The sequence below is a fragment of the Chiloscyllium plagiosum genome, chromosome 29 (assembly GCF_004010195.1).
Source record: "Chiloscyllium plagiosum isolate BGI_BamShark_2017 chromosome 29, ASM401019v2, whole genome shotgun sequence".
Taxonomy (NCBI): Eukaryota; Metazoa; Chordata; class Chondrichthyes; order Orectolobiformes; family Hemiscylliidae; genus Chiloscyllium; species Chiloscyllium plagiosum.
In genome coordinates this window covers 38,777,452-38,797,344 of record NC_057738.1, presented here as the reverse complement: position 1 = coordinate 38,797,344, position 19,893 = coordinate 38,777,452, and the positions used below count along the sequence as shown (strand labels likewise).

At 42.0% G+C, this 19,893-nt stretch overlaps 1 protein-coding gene across 1 annotated transcript in view; it reads right to left on the bottom strand.

Annotated features, from left to right (window-relative positions):
- Positions 1 to 19,893, bottom strand: part of mrpl3 (mitochondrial ribosomal protein L3) — a 52,004-nt gene that overhangs the window by 19,053 nt on the left and 13,058 nt on the right. The window contains exons 4-5 of the mRNA XM_043719591.1: positions 18,754 to 18,853; positions 12,615 to 12,675 (exon numbers count right to left, since the gene is read on the bottom strand). Of these exons, the coding sequence (XP_043575526.1) occupies positions 12,615 to 12,675; positions 18,754 to 18,853 (161 nt within the window). The remainder of the gene's footprint in view (positions 1 to 12,614; positions 12,676 to 18,753; positions 18,854 to 19,893) is intronic.

Genomic DNA, 19,893 nt, shown 5'->3' with positions numbered 1-19,893 from the left:
AAGGAAAGTATAAGGCATTGCAATCCAGATGCAATTCAGTTGATTAAATTATTTGATGTTCAGCTAAACACACTTTATACATACACTACAGTTAAAATACAGAAAATAAAAATCAAAAAAGAATTGACATAACTGTAACTATCAAAATGCTTAACAAAGTAGTATATATCTTAACTACAACTAATTAACTGTTCCAATATAGTAAAATCCCATAAATACACCCTTTGCAAAGGCAAATTCAGTAAAATAGATTGTCTCACATACAACTCTAGAAGCAGGAAGTGAACCCCAGCTTTTCAACATAACAGAGAGAGAGAAGAATAAGAGCTTCCACATCCAGCAACTGCAGAAAGCTAAAACTAAAACAAATCTGGTTCTGTGGGAGCTTGAGCCCACCCAATCAGGCTGCTTCTATTGTTAATTTTTTCTTAAAAAACCTCAAGGCCTCACAAGCTATTTACTCTACTGGCTTCAAGCAGATCGCTCGACAGCCCTATCTCAACTTTTCTTTATTGAAAAGGACAAATTACACCTCTTAAAGACAGAGTGTCATCACAGAAGGATATTACTAAATTAGGAAAGGGTGCAGTAAAGATTTACATGGCTATAACCAGAACTGGAGGGTTTGAGTTATAAAGAAAGGCTGGACAGGCTGGGACTTTCTTCACTGGAGCGTAGGCGGTTGAAGGGTGATCTTACATAGGTTTATAAAATCATGATGGACATAGATAAGGTCTTTTCCCTAGGGTAGCAGAGGGGGCATAATTTTAAGGTTAGTGGGGAAAGATTTAAAAGGGACCTGGAGGAGCAATTTGCTCAGAGGGCGGTTCATACGTGGAATGAACTGCCAGAGAAAGTGGTAGACTCTGGTAGTTACAACATTTACAACACATGTAGACAGGTACATGAATAGAAAAGGCTTAGAAGATATGGACCAAACAAAGGCAAATGGAATTAGTTTAGTCTCGGAAACCTGATCAGCATGGATGAGTTAGTCTGAAGGGTCTGTTTCTGTGCTGTATGACTTGACGACTATGGCAACTTTACCTTCAACTTAATATGCACGGTGCATTACAAATGTATGTTACATTTATTTTTGAACATAAAGTTGTTGAAAGACTACATTGCTGTGGGCACCCATTGTGTGAACTACCTCGTTAAAGACATCAGACTTTCTGGACACCATCCTACAGTCCCTGAGAATAAAATGAATGAAGAGTTTAATTATTTCAGGGCAACAACATTTGCACTGTCACTTCCTTTTGGTAACACTATATTGAAAACAGTGCAAGAATGCGATTATTTGTGCTCTGATACGGCACAGGTTAACTCAATTATTTAATTAGCTAAATTGCTTGATAGGGGAAGACTCTATTCCTAACAATATATAATTAAACAGAGGTGAGAACGGTTGCATAATTTATTCTTTGTAGCAAAATTGTAACTCTTCAAATATTTCACAGGAATCTGCACATCTTATTAAATAGGACACCTCCCACGCGTGACAAAGTATTCCGAATCAATATATTTTCATGTTACAATACTGCATTTGACTTGACTTGTATTTCATGACAAAAATTATTTTCAATCTTGGGGAGGAGGGGTTTCAGGTCTTTTTTTTCCTCTCAATTCAGTCTGCTTTTCTCAATCAAAGTTCAGGCTTCCTACATTAATAATCTCCTGAATGCCTCAACTACAAACGCTGGGATATTTGAATGATGGATAGTTAAAAAGCAGGCAATTGTTTTCCATCGCTCATTCTGACAATGCATAAAACTGTGCTTTTTTTCCAGGCTCTGAACAAGTGTAAATGCTGTTCTGCAGCCTGTCAAGGCAATTTATCATTCCTTTTGTGCAGTGAAATGTCTGATGAAACCCTCTCTGAACTTCATCCCAACAATGTAGGCAACATCAGAAAGCATACAGATGTGCACATAACAATGGCAAAAATCTGATAAAAAGATAATACTATTATATTTTCCTTGTAAGAAATAAATACCAGTAGATAGCCATCTTGGCCTCCTCCAGAGGTCCCCAGCATCGTAGAAGTCAGTCTTCAGCCATGTGAATTCACTCCAAATGATTTCAAGAAACAGTTGGAGGCACTGGTTATTGCAAACGCTACAGGCCCTGACAACATTCCAGTAACTGTATTGAAGACTTATGCTCTAGAACTTGCCACATTCCTAATTAAGCTCTTCCAGTACAGCTACAACACTTATCTACCAGACAAATTGCCATGGTATGTTCCGTATACAGAAAAGTAGGACAAATCCAATCCAGCCTACTACCACCCCAGTCTATTCTTAATCATCATTAAGGTGATGTAAGGTGTCGTCAACAGCACTATCAAGCAATACCTACTTAGCAATAACCTGCTCAGTGACACCCAGGTTGGGTTTCACCGGGGCTACTCAGCTCCTGACCTCATTCCAGCCTTGGCTGAAACATGGACAAAAGAATTCCAGAGGGGAGGGGAGAGGGACAGCACTTGGCAGAACGTAGGATCAAGGTTCCCTAGCAAAACTGGAATCAATGGGAATCAGGGGACAAACATTCCGCTGGCTGGAGTCATGACACATAAGAAGTTGCGGTTGTTGGAAATCAGTCATCTCAGCTCCAGGACATCTCTGCAGGAGTTTCTCAGGGTAATTTCTTAGGCTGTATCAGCTGTTTCATCAGTGACTGCCCTCCAGTGGCTCCAAGAGCAGGTCAGAGGTTTAGAATCCTGCAGTGAGGTAACTCACCTCCTGACTCCCGAAAGCCTATCCACCACCGACAAGACACAAGTCAGAAGTGTGATGAAATACTGCCCAGTTGGCTGGATGGGTAAAGCTCTGACAAAACACAAACTCAACATCTTTAAATAGTTTGTTCTCATCCACTCTGTAGACTCATGGTTTTGTACACCTATAAAAATTCACGAGGAGATTTGGTAAAAGGTAGACAGCCTCTGCTTCTTCAATCTATCCATGTAACAGAGTCCTCTCATTCCTGGAACCATTCTTGTGAATCTTTACTGCACCCTCTCGAAAGCCTTCAAATCTGTCCCAAAGAACAGTGCCCAGAACTGGACACAATATTCCAGTTGATGCTGAACTAGTGGTTTGAGACAGTGCAGCTGTCTCGCTTTTGTCCTCAAGCCGTTACTTATAGTGAACTACCTCCATTTCAGGCATTTTTGGGCTAGTAATGCCTCCACTTAAGAATTACAAAAGATTTACAGGACTGAAACAGGCCATTCGGCCCAAATAGTGCTTCTGTTCCATTTCAGCCTTCGTCCTTGTTCCTCATTAAAATCTATCAACATAACCCTCTATTCATTTCTTCCTTAAATCCTTCCCCAATTCCATTTTAAATATGTCTATATAAACAATTTGATTTAACCACTCCCCAGATTCCTTGCTTTGTGTTTCCCACCTTCTAAGAAATAGCAGCATTGAATGTTAAGTGCAGATATGGCTAGTGACTCAAATATTTTTAGTAAGATTTTCTCTCCTAAAGTTGGATTTGAACATAAGCTCAATCATATCATGACAACCCACTGGCCACAAGTTGCTCAGATTTGCTCCACTTTCATTGGCAAGATGTTGTTGGGATCATATGCAAACCTCATTCACATGAGTAAACAGGAACCCACAATTCTGCTCAGTACAGACACTGCAGACCACTCCAGTACAAGGTGTTTCCAAGCTGTTATTGCAGAGTAAGCAATCGCTCCATACCCGCCAACATCCAGTGAGATCAGGTACAGGTATCTCCCGCTTTTTCGAACGCTCGCTTTACACCAATTTGCTTTTACTAAAGACCTACATTAGCACCTGTTTTCGTTAACCAAAAAAAGATTTTCGCTTTTACAAAAAAAAAAGCACGCATAGCGAGAGTGTCACCGCCAAGCACCTTCGCTGTCATTGTTAATAGAGCCCCCCCCCCCCCCCCCCCCCCCGTCCCCTCTCCAATGCCCCAGCCTCCTGTACCTCCCACCACCCCAAGCTCCAACGACTCAGCCTAACATACCATTGCCACCACCATCACCACTCCGCCTTCCAGTGTGCTCGCGGTCTTCCCGATTCAGATGAGTGAAACTATACTGTACACACATTATTTATACTTCATACAAGTTAAGAATAAAATCACACATCAGGATACAGTCCAACACTAGCTTTTGGAACGCTGCTCCTTCATCAGGTGATTGTGGAGATCACAATCCATAAACACATGAAGGAGTGGCGCTCCGAAAGCTAGTGCTTCCAAATCAACCTGTTGGACTATAACCTGTTGTTGAGATTTTTAACCTTGTCCACCCCAGCCCAACACCGGCACCTCCAAATCATTCACAAAAGCTGTGTAGTTATCATATCATTCCTGATTTTACTGTATGTTAGTGTTATTTTAGGTTGTGTGTGTTATTTGGTATGATTTGGTAGATTATTCTTTGGCCCTGGAAGCGCTCAAAAATCTTTCCCATGGAAATTAATGGTAGGTGCTTCTTCGCTTTAAGCCATTTCAGTTTACAAAAGGTTTCATAGGAACGCACCATTTTCGGATAGCGGGTGATACCCGTACACAGTGAACAATTCTCTGAAGGTACAGCCCTGATTGAGGCAGTGCCTGACTGTTCAGAGGCAGGAGCAGAGAGCATATTGGTGGGTTGATCTCAAGGCAGGAAACATACAGGTTCCATTATTCTCTGTAAACAAACATCAAGGGTCCATGACATAATAGAGTTGGGGTTCCATCTGAGAAAGTTGAGGAGCATGTTACTATTGGAAAAATCAAACGTTGCAGACATTTCTTACAAATCACCTCCTTTTCGTTGTCCTCTGACGACTCTTTATAAGACACTGGCTTTCTTCTCTGGTTCATGTCAACCTGAACACCTTTGTAAAAGCTTAATCTGAATTGAGGTGTGTATCATAGACATCCCCACTTGATCGATAGCTTAGTTGACTATGACACTCTTCAGTTACCCGAAAGGCCAAATGGCCTATTCCTGCTCCTATATTCTATATTTCAATGATCCTTTTAGTCCAAAGAACTAGATCTAACTCCTTCCTGAGAATATTCAATGTTTTGGCCTCAACCGCTCTCTGTGGCAGAGAATTCCACAGGCTCCCCATTCTCTCACCTCAGTCTGAAATGGCCTACGTTAGACTCTGACCCCCCCCCCACCCCAGGCATCGATCACTCATCCTGCACTCACTCAGTCTTGTCCTGTTATAATTTTACAGGTTTCTATTAGAACCCCCCTCATGCTTCTGAATCCAGTGAAGATAATCCTAACCAATCCATAATCTCTCTTTACATCAGTCCTGCCATCCCAGGTAAATCTTTGCTGTACCTTCCTCCATTGTCAGAACACCCTTCCTCAGATAAGGAAACCAACACTGCACTCAAAACTCCAGACGTGGTCTCGCTATGGTCCTTCAAGTTGCAGCAATACATCCCTGCACCTGGACTTGAATATTCTCACTAAGAAGGGCAGCATTCCTCCCAACCCCACATTAAAGGAACCAGCCCTCCAGCTGATGCTGTTCGTGTCTTCCATAACATCTTGGTGTTTTAATGCTGGGCAGGACTGTCTGAGCATTTCTGTTTGAATTGGTTAACCCAATCTTAAAGAGGTGGAAACAAGATAAATGTACACAGACATCGGATTTGAAAATGCTCCTCTTTAAAACTCTACATCTCATGCCTCTTCATATTAGACATTTCCTGTGTCGGGTGTAGTTGTGTAAATATCTATTGCTCATTGACCTTCTGCAGTTTCCAGTCTTAACTAATACCATGCCAAATAGAAAGAAACGGCCTTTGTCTCCTGGTTTAGATTCTGTTGATGATCTAGGTTACTCATTTTTAAAGGTTTTGGTTTGTAATTCAAAAGAATGGTCATTTGAGACTGAGGAGTGAAGACTCTTTCTCGTCTGTGAGGCTGCTCTGAGATTGTTGAAGTGATATAGACGGTTGCTGAAAAAAAAAATTGGCAATAGTGGTTGAAACGGATACCTGACTAACATTGGAGAAAGTGAGGATTGCAGATGCTAGAGATCAGAGTCAAAAAGTGTGGTGCTGGAAAAGTACAGGTCAGGCAGCATCCGAGGAGCAGGAGAGTCGACTTTGAGCATGAGCATTCCTGATAAAGATCTCATGCTTGAAACGTCGACTCTCCTGCTCCTCAGATGCTGCCTGACCAGCTGTGCTTTTCCAGTGTCACACTTTTTGACCAGACTAATATTGGCCAATAAATTGATTCAAGAGAGTTACTTAGCATTCTGAGTCTCTTAACCCCTAAGCTCTGCACTGTGCATGTAGTATAATGACTTTCATGAACCGTTAAAAGAGTGCCAATTTCTGAGAACATGTTCTGAATGGTTAAGTCCAGGAATTGCCCTGCAAATCAATTAAAAACGAACAGTGTGCCTGTGGTGTTTGACAGCACTAACTGTGTGTGATGGATCACCAACTGCCATACATAAAGTGATTGAAATAAAATCTGAAGACAAGTTGCATTGCCTGAATAATCATTGGAAAACCTGCCAACTTTAGTCTTGCTTAGCTGCTTGATTACTTACTGAAGTGATACCGAATTTTTAGTTTGCAAGAATTCGTGTGCTCAATCTACTGTTACATCAGGCAATCCAATAAGAGCATATTCACAAATTTGTGTTCCATTTAAAAACACCTGAATGCCTTCAAAATGTCCATTTTTTTATATATAAAGCCATTTCATGAATCCATCAACTGCTGAATCATTAACCAGTGTTTAGCTCGAGTTCTACTTACTGATCCCTGAGTTAATGAAAAACTAACAGGATGAATCTTGAGGTCAAACACAATTCTTGAGTGTTTTAAAATAACAATCATTTATTTTCAGTGTCATTGCAGAGTTTGTATGACAAGCTTTCCTGATGAAGAGCTTATGCCTGAAATGTCGACTCTCCTGCTCCTCAGATGCTGCCTGACCAGCTGTGTTTTTCCAGCACCACTGAGGGGGATGAGAGATAAATAGGAGGGTGGGAAAGGTAGATGCTGGTAGGGTGTGATAGTGATATGTCAGAGGGTGAGGGTGAGGGTCTTCCCAGCTACCTTCCTCCCACCCCACTATTTATCTCTCAGCCCCTTCTCTCCACATTGTCCACAACCCCCCCACCCCACTCCATTCCTGATGAAAGGCTTATGGCCGAAACATCAATTGCCCTGCTCCACGGATGCTGCCTGACCTGCTGTGCTTCTCCAGCGCCACACTTTTAGATTCTGACCTCCAGCATCTGCAGTCCTCACTTTCTTCCAAGATTTCCTCAACTCCACACTCTGATACTGAAGAAATCTTGAAGAAGCTAAAACTCAGAGTGATGGAGACATTCTCTAATTCCATCACCAAAAGGAAAGAGTTGGATGAAAGAAAGTGTGTTGGGGTAAACTGAGTTGTCGATCGGCGGGATGTCCATGTTAAACCACTCTTAACTCAGCTTGAGCTTTTAGGAAGTTAATCAAAGGTTAGGATTAGGGTTAGGGTTAGAAAGTTTAGGGGTTTGCAATGTTTTGCTCCATCTGAACAACAAAATATCAAAGGATTACCATTAATTTCCTGAAAGATATGGTGCACAGTTATTAAATAATGATACTTATGAACCGCAATACCTTTCTTAAACTAATTCTTTGCCTCCTGCCCCTATTATACACTTGCTGCATTTATTTTGAAAGTAGTACAGGTTATGAAGAATTCTCCATGCACAAAGTTGGTTACGCACCAAGGAAATGGAAATTGTAGCTGAAAATGTGTTGCTGGAAAAGCGCAGCAGGTCAGGCAGCATCCAAGGAACAGGAGAATCGACGTTTCGGGCATAAGTCCTTCTTCCTGAAGAAGGGCTTATGCCCAAAACGTCGATTCTCCTACTCCTTGGATGCTGCCTGACCTGCTGCACTTTTCCCAGCAACACATTTTCAGCTCTGATCTCCAGCATCTGCAGCCCTCACTTTCTCTCAAATGGAAATTGTGAACCTACATGTGTTGAGGATTTGCAGACTACTGTTTCTCTGGCATGAAGCAGCTAGAATTTTATTTTGGTGACATCTCACATTTATACAGCTCCTTTAACGGAATAAAACTTCCCAAGGTGCTTCACAGAAGCATTATAAAACAAAACGTGAGCCACAGAAGGACCTACACAGGTAAATAACCAAAAGTTTGGTCAACAAGGTAAATACTAAAGAACATTGTAAACAAGGAGAGCTATGAAGGAAGGTGGAGCAGTTTAAGGTGGGAATTTCAGAGTGTTTGGCAGGTGCCTGCCAATGGTGGGGAAATATTAAAATCAGAGATACTCAGGAGATCTGAATTTGACAAACGGAGATATCAGAGTTTTGGGGCTGGAAATTAAAGTTAAAGAGGACTGAAGCCACAGGGAAATTTGAATTTTAAAAAAATCCAGAAGCCAGTGTAGGTCACTGAGCACAAGGGTGAGGACAAATTAAACTTGGTACAAGTTAGGAATGAGCAGAATTTTTGAAACTCTGAGCTTCTGGTGATCTATGAGAAGCTGGTCAGGAGTGTGTACACAATACTAAAATAATAAATGCAGAGTGGTAACAAAGGCACAGTTGAGGGTATCAGAAGCTGAATTTGGACAGAATCAAACGACATTCAAGAGGTGGAGGCAAGCAGTCTGACAGATGGCATATGTTGCTGATTTTGGAGCCAGATCCCATATTGCGATTGCAGGCCATCTTATTTAGCCTCAGTTAGTTGGCCAAGAGAGGAATTAAGTTGCTGCTGGGAAATGGGGGAGGGAGAAGACAACGCCATCAGTCTTCAGTCGACTGAACTGCAAGAAATTTCAGCCCACATGCTTGGACATGCAGTGCTGCAGTAGAGGGGTCAAGAGAGGCATGAGGGTGAAGTAAACATGAGTTTCCTCCGGGTGCTCTGGTTTCCTCCCACAGTCCAAAGATATGCAGGTCAGGCGAATTGGCCATGCTAAATTGCCCATAGTGTTGGTGGGAAATGGGTCTGGGTGATTACTCTTTGGAGGGTCGGTGTGGACTTGTTGGGCCGAAGGGCCTGTTCCCACACTGTAGGGAATCTAATCTAATCTAAAACCTGGTATTGTTAGTGTACTTGTGGAAACTGACAAGCACTTCAGTTTAATCAAGTCTTGATCTCACATTAAAAAATAAATAACATAAGCAAAGAAGGCCACTATTCAGAGAACAAACATATTTGTATATCAAATTGAAATCAATGTAAAATAAGCTTTACTATATCTGAAAGATCAATCATATAAAGCAGACTCTTACCACTGAAAATCTTGACCACTGCATAACCAAAAGTTAAAGTGTTTATGATTCCATGCAATCATAGCATAAATTCAATACTTTACAATTGAGGCCAATTCTCAATGAGCTGAAAAAGCTGCATTCATGAAGAAAAGTAAATGGAGCAATAAACACAAAGGACTGGAATTGATAGAAGCATCTTTGACACCCTTATGATGTCTCAAACACTTCACAGCTGATGAAGCACTTATGAAGTGTACACACTGGTGTAAAGTGCTACAGTCAATTTTGCTTACAGCATGGTCCCATAACTTGTGATGAGATAGCTGACCAGGTAATTTGCTTAGTCTCCATTCTGCATAACCCAATCCCTTGTTTCTGATGGGTCACCACCCCATAGGGGTCTCTCCCCCACTTCCACTCATACTTCTTTCCTCCCCCTTGCCAATTCACTCATATTACTGAGGGATCACAACAATTTTTAATCTTCAGAATGCATCACAATGGGGGTCAGAGTTTGGGAAGTGCTGTCTTTAGCATAAAGTCAGACCTGGGTGGCGATATACTGTCCCAAAATAGTGACTCTCAATTAAGAATTTCCAAGTAAGAAGCAAAGAATGACCCATTAGCAAACAGATTCACAAGTGGCCATTATTCTCAGTAAGTTCCTACCACACAGAGACCAAAAAGCTGAAAAGAATTCAATACTCATTAATCTGAGTGCCTATAATCCCCAACATGCTGCTGAGATACAAAAGAAACATTTTTAATCGGATTTGGTAGTTTTAAAGCATTAGCCATGAACACAAAGCATTTTAATAAGTGCTGTGCGGAATATAGAGACATAAGAGGACAGGTTTCCAACTTTAGCAATGAAATGTCTCGTATGATAAAGTACATGGAAGTGCAGTTAAAGAGAGCACAAACAGCAAATTATGAAAACCTTATCAACACAACTTGTTGTGATGATGCAGGTTTGCAACCTGGATAAGTAAGGAGTAGTAAAAGTACAAGTCAAAGCCTAGTCTACAGGACCACAGACTCATTCAGCATTGAAACTAGGCCCACCTGACTGTGCCTGGCCCCTATCCCTCCAAACGTTCCCTATTCATGCACCTATCCAAATGTTTTTTAAACATGGTAACTATATCCATTCAACACACAAACACAAGCCCCTCATCTCCAGATGTTGCAGAATTGAGAGTTGCACATTTGATGAATAATCTATCTGCTGAATATATCCTGGCCCTCGAGCAGGGCGGATGCAGGAGAGATGGTGGCACAATTGTATACATTCGGGAGGGAGTTGCCGATTGAGCTCTCAACATTGACTCTGGAACTCTCAAAGTTGCATGGGTCACCACTGTAAAAATCTTCAGTCATTTGGCTCACTCCACATGATATCAAGAAACAGTTGGAGGCAGGGGATACTGCAAAGGCTATGGGCCCCAGCAACATTCTGGCAATAGTACTGAAGACTGGTGCTCCAGAACTTGCCGTTCCCTTAATCAAGCTTTTCCAGTACAGTATGTGGAAAATTGCCCAGTACATCTGTACATAAAAAGAAGGGCAAATCCAATCTGGCTAATTATCACCCCTTCAGTCGACTCTTGATCATCAGTAAAGTAACGGAAGGTGTCACCAGCAGTGCTATCAAGCAGCACCTGCTCACTGATACAGAATTTGGGCTCCATCAGGACCACTCAGGCATATTTCAAAACAAGGAGAGAAGTGCTGAATTCTAGAGGTGAAGGGAAAATGACAACCCTCGACATCAGGCAATATTCGAAAGAGTGTGGCATCAACGAGCCCTAGCAAAACTGGAATCAATAGGTATTATGTGGCATACTGCCGCTGGTTGGAATCATACCTGGCATGTAGAAAGATGGTCATAGCTGCTGAAGTTTAGTCATCCCAACTCTAGGACATCTCTGCAGGAATTGCTACTGTCCTAGGCTCAAATGATCTTCAGCTGCTTCCCTCGAAGTCGGAAGTGAGATGTTCACCAATAATTGCATAAATGTTCAGCAACATTCACGACTCAAATACTAAAGCAGTCCATGTTCAAATGCAATGTGATGTGGACAACATCCAGACTTGGGCTGACAAGCTGCTAGTAACATTTGCATGAGACAAATGACCATCTCCAAATACGACAGAATGTAACCACTGCACTTGGCATTCAATGGCATTACCATCACTGAATCCCCTACTAGCAATATCCTTGGAGTTACCATTGACCAAAAACTCAATTGGACTTGCCACCTAAACCCAGTGGCTACACAGCAGGTCACAGGCAAGGAATATCACAGCAAGAAACTCACCTCCTGAATACCCAAAACGTGTCAACAGTTTACAAGGATCAAGAGTATGGTGCTGGGAAAGCACAGCAGGTCAGGTAGCATCCGAGGAGCAGGAGAATTGACGTTTCAGGCATAAGCCCTTCATCAGGAATGATTACAAGGGACAAGTAAAGAGTGTGATGGAATGCTCCCCAATTTCATGGATGGGTGCAGCTCCCAACAATACTCAAGAAACTTGACACCATCCAAGACAAACTGCCCACCCTATTGGTACCACACTCACAAGCATCCACTCCCCCCACCACTGACGCTCAGTAGCAGGAGTGTGTACTATCTTCAAGATGCATTACAGAAATTCAAAGATTCTCAGAGAGCACTTTCCAAACCCATGATCACTTCCATCTAAAAGGACAAAGGGTAGCAGATATATGGGAACACAATCACCTGAAAGTTCCCCGCCAAGCCATTCATCATCCTGTCTTGGAATATATTACCGTTCCTTCAGTATTGCTGGATCAGAATCCTGGAACTCCCTTTCTGATGACACTGTGGGGCTACCTACAGCACATTGTCTGTAATGGTTCAAGAAGGCAGCTCACTACCACCGTCAAGAGCAACTAAGGACAGGCAATAAAAGCTGGTCAGCCAACGATGCCCACGTCCCATGAGTGAATTGAAACAAAAAATTCCAACTTCTGCCTTTTTCTCCAGTTCAGCCAACTGTAAAATATACATAAGATACAGGAGCTGGGAGGAGGGGGGGGGAGAAAAGGGCGGCATTCAGTCCCTCAAACCTATCCCTACATCCCAAAAAGATCATGGCTGATCTGCTCCAGGAACCAACACCTCTTTTGTGCCAACTCATCATAGGCGTCACGATTTCCAAGCTCTATCCACCTCCTCTTTAAATACTTTCAGTGATCTGGCCCCCACAACTACCTCCGGTCGAGAATCCCAGACTGTCCTCTGGGAGAAGAAATTCCTTTGCATCACAGTCTTAAATGAGTGCCCTCCTTATTCTATAGAAGGACTTACGTTTTTGCTGTGACATCCACGTACTGTCCTGGCCGAAAATGAGCAGCATACAACGGAGTACCTTGAATAAAATTTAAATACAAGTTAAATCCATCCAATCATAAGACCATAAGACACAGGAGTGGAAGTAAGGCCATTCAATCATGGCTGATGGGCATTTCAATTCCACTTACCTGCATTCTCTCCATAGCCCTTAATTCCTGGTGACATCAAGAATTTATCAATCTCTGCCCTGAAGACATTTAGCGTCCCAGCCTCCACTGCACTCTGCGGCAATGAATTCCACAGGCCCACCACTCTCTGGCTGAAGAAATGTCTCCGCATTTCTGTTCTGAATTTACCCCCTCTAATTCTAAGGCTGTGTCCACGGGTCCTAGTCTCCTCACCTAACGGAAACAATTTCCTCGCATCCACCCTTTCCAAGCTTTCATAAATGATGCAAACAAAGTTTTGATTACATAAAAGGATTAAAACAGAGTTTGGAATTATTTACAGTGCACATTACATTGAAATATTCTCTAGTTTCTGTCCTTAGGTTTCAGCAATCCAATGCCTTTGTAGCCATAGCATAATTAAAACAGAGGCACAGAGGCTAAGTAGAGACAAACTACTGCATTGGCCTACATCAGCTAGTTCCACACAGAGTATAATCAAACCCAAAAGCTAATAACCAATACTGTTGTGCTTTAGCAGCACAATACCAGTGTATCCACATTGGAAAATTAACCTTGACATCTTTTAAACTGAGTAGGAGAACCAGCACCTCCTTGTCCAAGTTCTATTCCTTTGTTTAAACAAAGGCAGATAAACTCACTAGACTTGAAAGTGATTGATAACAGAAGTGTCACACAAGGTGAGATGCTGCAAGATTTAAATGAATGATTACAACCCCTCACATGCCAGGTGTTAACATTGTACATAACTAGGCAACAAAATGCCAAGGAAGCTGAGCAAGTGATTCTGGGCCAATGTCTTCACATAGGCACTTTTTGACAACAACCTGAAGGCTGATAATCTATTGTATTCTTTCATGGCTTACACCAACAATTAACTTTCACCTTCACATTGGAGGGGATTGCCTACCTGGTACTGGCTCAGTTCATTCAATTAATAATCTGAGCACAGAAAGTTAACAGAGCTCAGTAGAGTCTACGATGGGTAGGTCGATGTATATATAGGGCCACCATACATTTATGCTACGGTGAACAGAAAAGTGGAAATTCCTTTGCAAAAAGGGAAGCTGAGGGATGAAAGAGTTCGCTGTAATGGATAATGAAAGAACACTTCCACTTGTGAGGAAGAACAAATTACAGGCCTTACAAAGTGGTGGTAATGACCGTATAAACATTATGAAACCTTGATGGGTATTTAAAAGGTTATGATGGTAGATTTAGAGGATAGAGATGGAAGCAGACTTGGATGGAAAACACTGGCACGGTCTGGTTGGGCTAAATGACCTGTTTCAGTGCTGTATATTCTCCACAACTCTAACAGTTGATGGGAAAGAAGGGATGCAGTTGGTCACAATATCCAAGGAGGACCCTGGGTTTGTACAATTCACCCACTTAGACTAGGACAACTGCAAACAAAGATAGGAAAAGGCAAACCTACAGCCATAATCCTTGACAACTGTAATCCAGTAATTGCTGAAAGCACTTGTGCAAACATCGTATATATACAGTGTGGACCAGGTTTTAATCAGCACAGCTTTAGAATAGATTTTAATGAGGTTGATGTTAATATTTCTGTTTCATCTTTGTTTCTAGTTACCTTTGTATTTACTAATTTTTTTTTAAATTACACTTTTGTTTCGAAACTAATTTCACCATCAACTACACAATCATTCCTTCTTCCCAAATCAGCAAGCCTGAAGCTGAAGAAACCAAACAAAACCCATATGACTCAAATCTGTGATTATTTATTTGGAAGGTGCAACTATAGCAATTTTGATATTTTAAGAAGATTTTGAGTTATGTTATACAAAAAAACCTAATCAGAAATCATGTTGATTTTATCAACACGTTTGGAATGCTTCAAGCCACTTAAACCAGAGGGGTAGCAAATACTTTAATGGACACAACACCTGATGAGTCAAAAATATAGTGCTGGAAAAGCATAGCAGGTCAGACAGCATCCGAGGAGCAGGAGAAATCGACGTTTCGGGCATAAGGACGCTTCATCAGGACAACACCTGATGAGAATGAATGATAGAAAATTGTCTGTTTCCTTCCCACTTTCCCTCTTCTCTCTATTTGTTATTGTTGCATTGCTCCTTGGGGGGGGGGGGGTAATGTTTGTTAATTGTAAATTTGTAACAGTGGTGATTTGGTGATGGTAAAAAAGATCTCGGTGTGTTTAATTCCATCTCTGTACAATTAAACGAAAAATAAGAAAATCACCAGTGTATTGATGAATCCAGATCTATTTAGTCTTATAGAACAGGATAACTCTTTTTAAAATTCCTAAGTGAGTATTTGTTACTCCACTTCATATGCATAAAAACTATACTGGACTTGAAACATTAATTCTCTTTCATTCTCCACACACGCTGCCAGACCTGCTGAGATTCTCCCAATTTAGTCTTATAGAACAGGATAACTCTTTAAAATTCCTATGAGTGAGTATTTGTTACTCCACTTCATATGCATAAAAACTATACTGGACTTGAAACATTAATTCTCTTTCGTTCTCCACACACGCTGCCAGACCTGCTGAGATTCTCCAGCATCCACTGTGCTTGCCACAAAATACTCCTACTTCCATATTCCATTCCTCTTGAAATAAATATTAAATTTGTATTCCTGATAATTAGCAAATCTGCATACTAACATTAATGCACCAGGTCACCCAGGTCCCTCTGTACCTCAATTCTGGAACCTCTCTATTTAAGTGATAAGCTCCTAAGTGGACAATTTCCCATATATCTGCCATTTTCCAATTTTTTGCCCATTACAACCAATTTATATCCCTTAGAACATAGAACATAGAAGAATACAGCGCAGTACAGGCATTTCGGCCCTCGATGTTGCGCCGATCCAAGCCCACCTAACCTACACTAGCCCACTATCCTCCATATGCCTATCCAATGCCCGCTTAAATGCCCATAATGAGGGAGAGTCCACCACTGCTACTGCAGGGCATTCCATGAACTCACGACTCGCTGAGTAAAGAACCTACCCCTAACATCTGTCCTATACCTACCCCCCCTTAATTTAAAGCTATGCCCCCTTGTAATAGCTGACTCTATACGTGGAAAAACATATGGACTTGTGCTCTAATGTTCCCAGTTGTCTTAACACCATTTGCAATTTTAACAATCTTGCCTTAAGTCCCTTCATCTAGGCTGTGAATATAGACAATAAATTGTTGAGATCCCAACACGGACCCCAGCAGGCATTCCATGCATTATAACTTGCCAAATTGACAATTTATGTCATCAGTTGCCTGAAAGCTAAGCAATCTTTGTCCCATGCTCACATATTACTCCAGACATCATGGGCTCATATTTTGTACAGTAATCTTCAACGCGGTACCTTGTTGAACACCTACTGAAAATCTAAGTACATCTAAGCACATGTTCTCCTTTATCGGAGTTGCTTGTTACTTCTTCAAAGAACTCCAATAAATAAGTCAAACAAAATTTCCTTTCAGAAAACCATGTTGGCATTATTTTATTGAGGACTCTACTTAATAAAAGATTCCTACATTAATGACAAATGTTAAGTGAATTGGCCTGATGTTTCATGCTGTCTCTTTTCTTAATGGGAGGAGTTACAATGGGCGGCACGGTGGCAGAGTGGTTAGCACTGCTGCCTCACAGTGCCAGAGACCTGGGTTCAATTCCCACCTCAGGCAACTGTGTGTGAAGTTTGCACATTCTCCCTGTGTCTGCGTGGGTTTCCTCCAGGTGCTCCGGTTCACCCCCACAGTCCAAAAAATGTGCAGGTTAGGGGAATTGGCCATGCTAAATTGCCCGTAGTGTTAGGTGAAGGGGTAAATGTAGGGGAATGGGTCTGGGTGGGTTGCTCTTCGGAGGGTCGGTGTGGACTTATTGGGCTGAAGAGCCTGTTTCCACACTAAGTAATCTACTATTTTCCAATCTGATAGGACCTTTCTAGATGTTGAGAAATTACAGAAAACTGAAATCAATTCATCAACTCCCTCTGCATCCATTTAAGACCTTAAGATGAAGTCTGTTGCGATCTCATTAGCATTTAATTCTCATCATGTTCACAGCCATTCCTGCTAATTGCCTAAAGATTCCCTGAGCCCCCTTTCGCCTATTGATTTACAATTGCCAAGTTATTGCATGCATCCCCTACAGTGAAGATAGACACAAGATATCTATTCACTTCATCCATTTTTCCTCATTTCCCAATAGGACGAACACTCACTTCAGAGTGCTTTTCTTTTTAAATACCTCCAGAAACTCTTACAAGCCATTTTAAAATTTCTAGCTAGCTTTCTTTTATACACTATTTCTCCCTCCTTATAATTATTTTTCAGTCATTCTTTGCTAATATATATCTACATAAACTTCTGACTTGCAACTGATCTTTCAATTTGATACGATCGATAACTTTCTTAGCCACAGACCATGCTTCCTTCCCCAGGAATCTTTCTTCTTTCACTGGAAAGTAGCTTTGCTGAGTGTTCAAATATCTCCAAAAATGTCTGATTAGATTAGATTACATTACATTACATTACATTACCAGTGTGGAAACAGGCCCTTCGGCCCAACAAGTCCACACCGACCCGCCGAAGCGCGACCCATCTATTCCCCTACATTTACCCCTTACCTGACACTACGGGCAATTTAGCATGGCCAATTCACCTGATCTGCACATCTTTAGACGGTGGGAGGAAACCGGAGCACCCGGAGGAAACCCACGCAGACACGGGGAGAACGTGCAAACTCCACACAGTCAGTCGCCTGAGGCGGGAATTGAACCCGGGTCTCAGGCGCTGTGAGGCAGCAGTGCTAACCACTGTGCCACCGTGCCACCCAATATAACCATGCTCCCAATATAACCATGAACCTAACTTTCCAGTTCACTTAAGCCAGGAAATGCTGCCTGCCAGGATCATCTCCAAGTCATTTCCAGTTCAATGATACCGAGTTCATGTTTCTCACCCACGGACATTAACTGCAGATGCACTGGCCTTGGATTACAATGATGACCAGGAGTTCCCAGACCTGCAGCTGCCACACATCATCATGCCCTGCCATCATTAGTGTTTAATCAAATATCTTATGTTAGCTCATGGGAGGTGGGCAATGCTGGCTAGGCCAGCGTTTATTACCCAACTTTAGCTAACTAACCTGAAAGTGTTGCCGATGAGCTGGTGTCTTTAATTGCTTGAGTGTCCAGGGACAGCCACAATGCTGTGAGGGCGAGACTGCTGGGATTATGACACAGCAACAGTGAAGCAGTAACAATATATTTCCAAGTCATAACATTGGCGGGCTTGGAGGGGAACTTGCAAGTGACGGTGTACTCATGGTTTTTGCTGCTCGTCTTTTTCAGTGGTAACGGCACAACTTTGGAAGATGCTCTTGCAGGACCCTTGGTAAATTATTGCAGTGCATCTTGTAGATGGTACACACTGCTGCCACTGTACATCAGTGATGAATGCTGAATGTGAATGGGTTGCCAATCAAACTGGTTACATTGCCCTGGATAGCACCAGATTTCCTCAGTGATACTGGAGCTGGAGCTGCACCTATCCAGACAAGTGAGGAGTATTCCATCATTCGCCTATGTCTTGTACATGGTGCACAAGGACTGGGGAGTCAGGAGGTAAGTTACTTATCTCAAGAATTCTCAGCCTCTGACCTGCTGCTATTTATATGGCTGGTCCAGTTTAGTTTCTGGTCAATGATAACCCCCAGGATATTCATTATGGGAAAGTTTAGTAATGGCAATACAACATCTCTGGTCTGACTCATGCACATAGAATAACTTTAATAAATGTTCCTTTTATCCAAACTGAATTGCCCTAGTTAAGATAACTGGGAACAGTTCACACACCCAGTTCCCAGGGAAGTTACACCTCCATGCCGAAGGGCTCATGCTGTTGGTAAGTTTTTGCTTAACTCAGAATAAACACACAAGAAAAGATCTGTATGAAACATTACCTGGTTTAATAATAGCATTTTCAGACACCCTGAAAACTGAGATTTTCTGTTTCGGAGGTATCCCTGCTAGCCTGTACTTTTCCATAACAAACCCCGGTTTCTGCAAAGAAAATAAAAAATCTCTTAAATAAATGCACAATTTAATAACAGCTTGTATTTATATGGTGGCTTTAAAGAAAATAACCCAAAAAATGTCATAGGAATGAGACCAAAATCTTTGCACCAGGTCATATTAGGAAATAGAGCCAATGACCAATGGTTTGCTCAAAGAGGTAAACTTTAACTGAGCATCTTAATGGAGGAAAAGCAGCAAGAGGTTTGGAAAGGTTCAGGGAGGGAATTCCAGTTGAAGGTAGCTAGAGACAATCACAATGGTGGAGCAGTTAAAAGTGGGGCATGCAAGAGGCCAGGGTTACAGGATTACACAGAGCTCAGGGGGCTGTGACACTGGTTGAGATCAGAGGTGAGGCCCTGGAGGATATAAAAACAAAAGTAGGGGGCCTTAAAATTCAAAAGCTGACAAAACTCAGGTCTGGTAGTATCTGTGCAGAGGAAGACGAGTTATGGTTTAGGGTTCAATGACCTTTCTTCAGAACTGATTGCAGTTAGGAAAGATTGGTGTATAAGCTGAAGGTGGGGTGGGGAAAGGAGTAAACAGTAAGTGGAAATGGAGCGATCCCAGAGAGAGAAAAGAAATACAATTGGGCAGACAATGGAATGGATAAAGCTCAGTCTGAGAGAATTGGTAATCGCTGATCGTGACCATTAGTAGCTGACAATGGGTCATTTGTGGTTGCAGTCCATGGAATGACAAGGCCTGGTGTAAGGATATGGGAGATGATGCTCAGGCCTTAACATTGCTGAACTCAACACTGACTCTGGAAGGTTACAAGATCCCCAGTAGGAAAATGAGATGCTGTTCTTCCAACTTGCACTGAGTTTCCCTGGAGCAATGCAGCAAGCCCGAGACAAAGATGTTGGCCAGGGAACAAGATGATGTGTTGAAATCGCTGCTGCACCAGGAAGGTGTATCTGGGGCTATGGATACTGAGGAAAAAAAAATTAGGTATTACATGCTCTGCAATTGCAGGGTAAGGTGTTGTGCAGGTGCAGGGAAGTGTTTGGAAAACAGAAGAATTG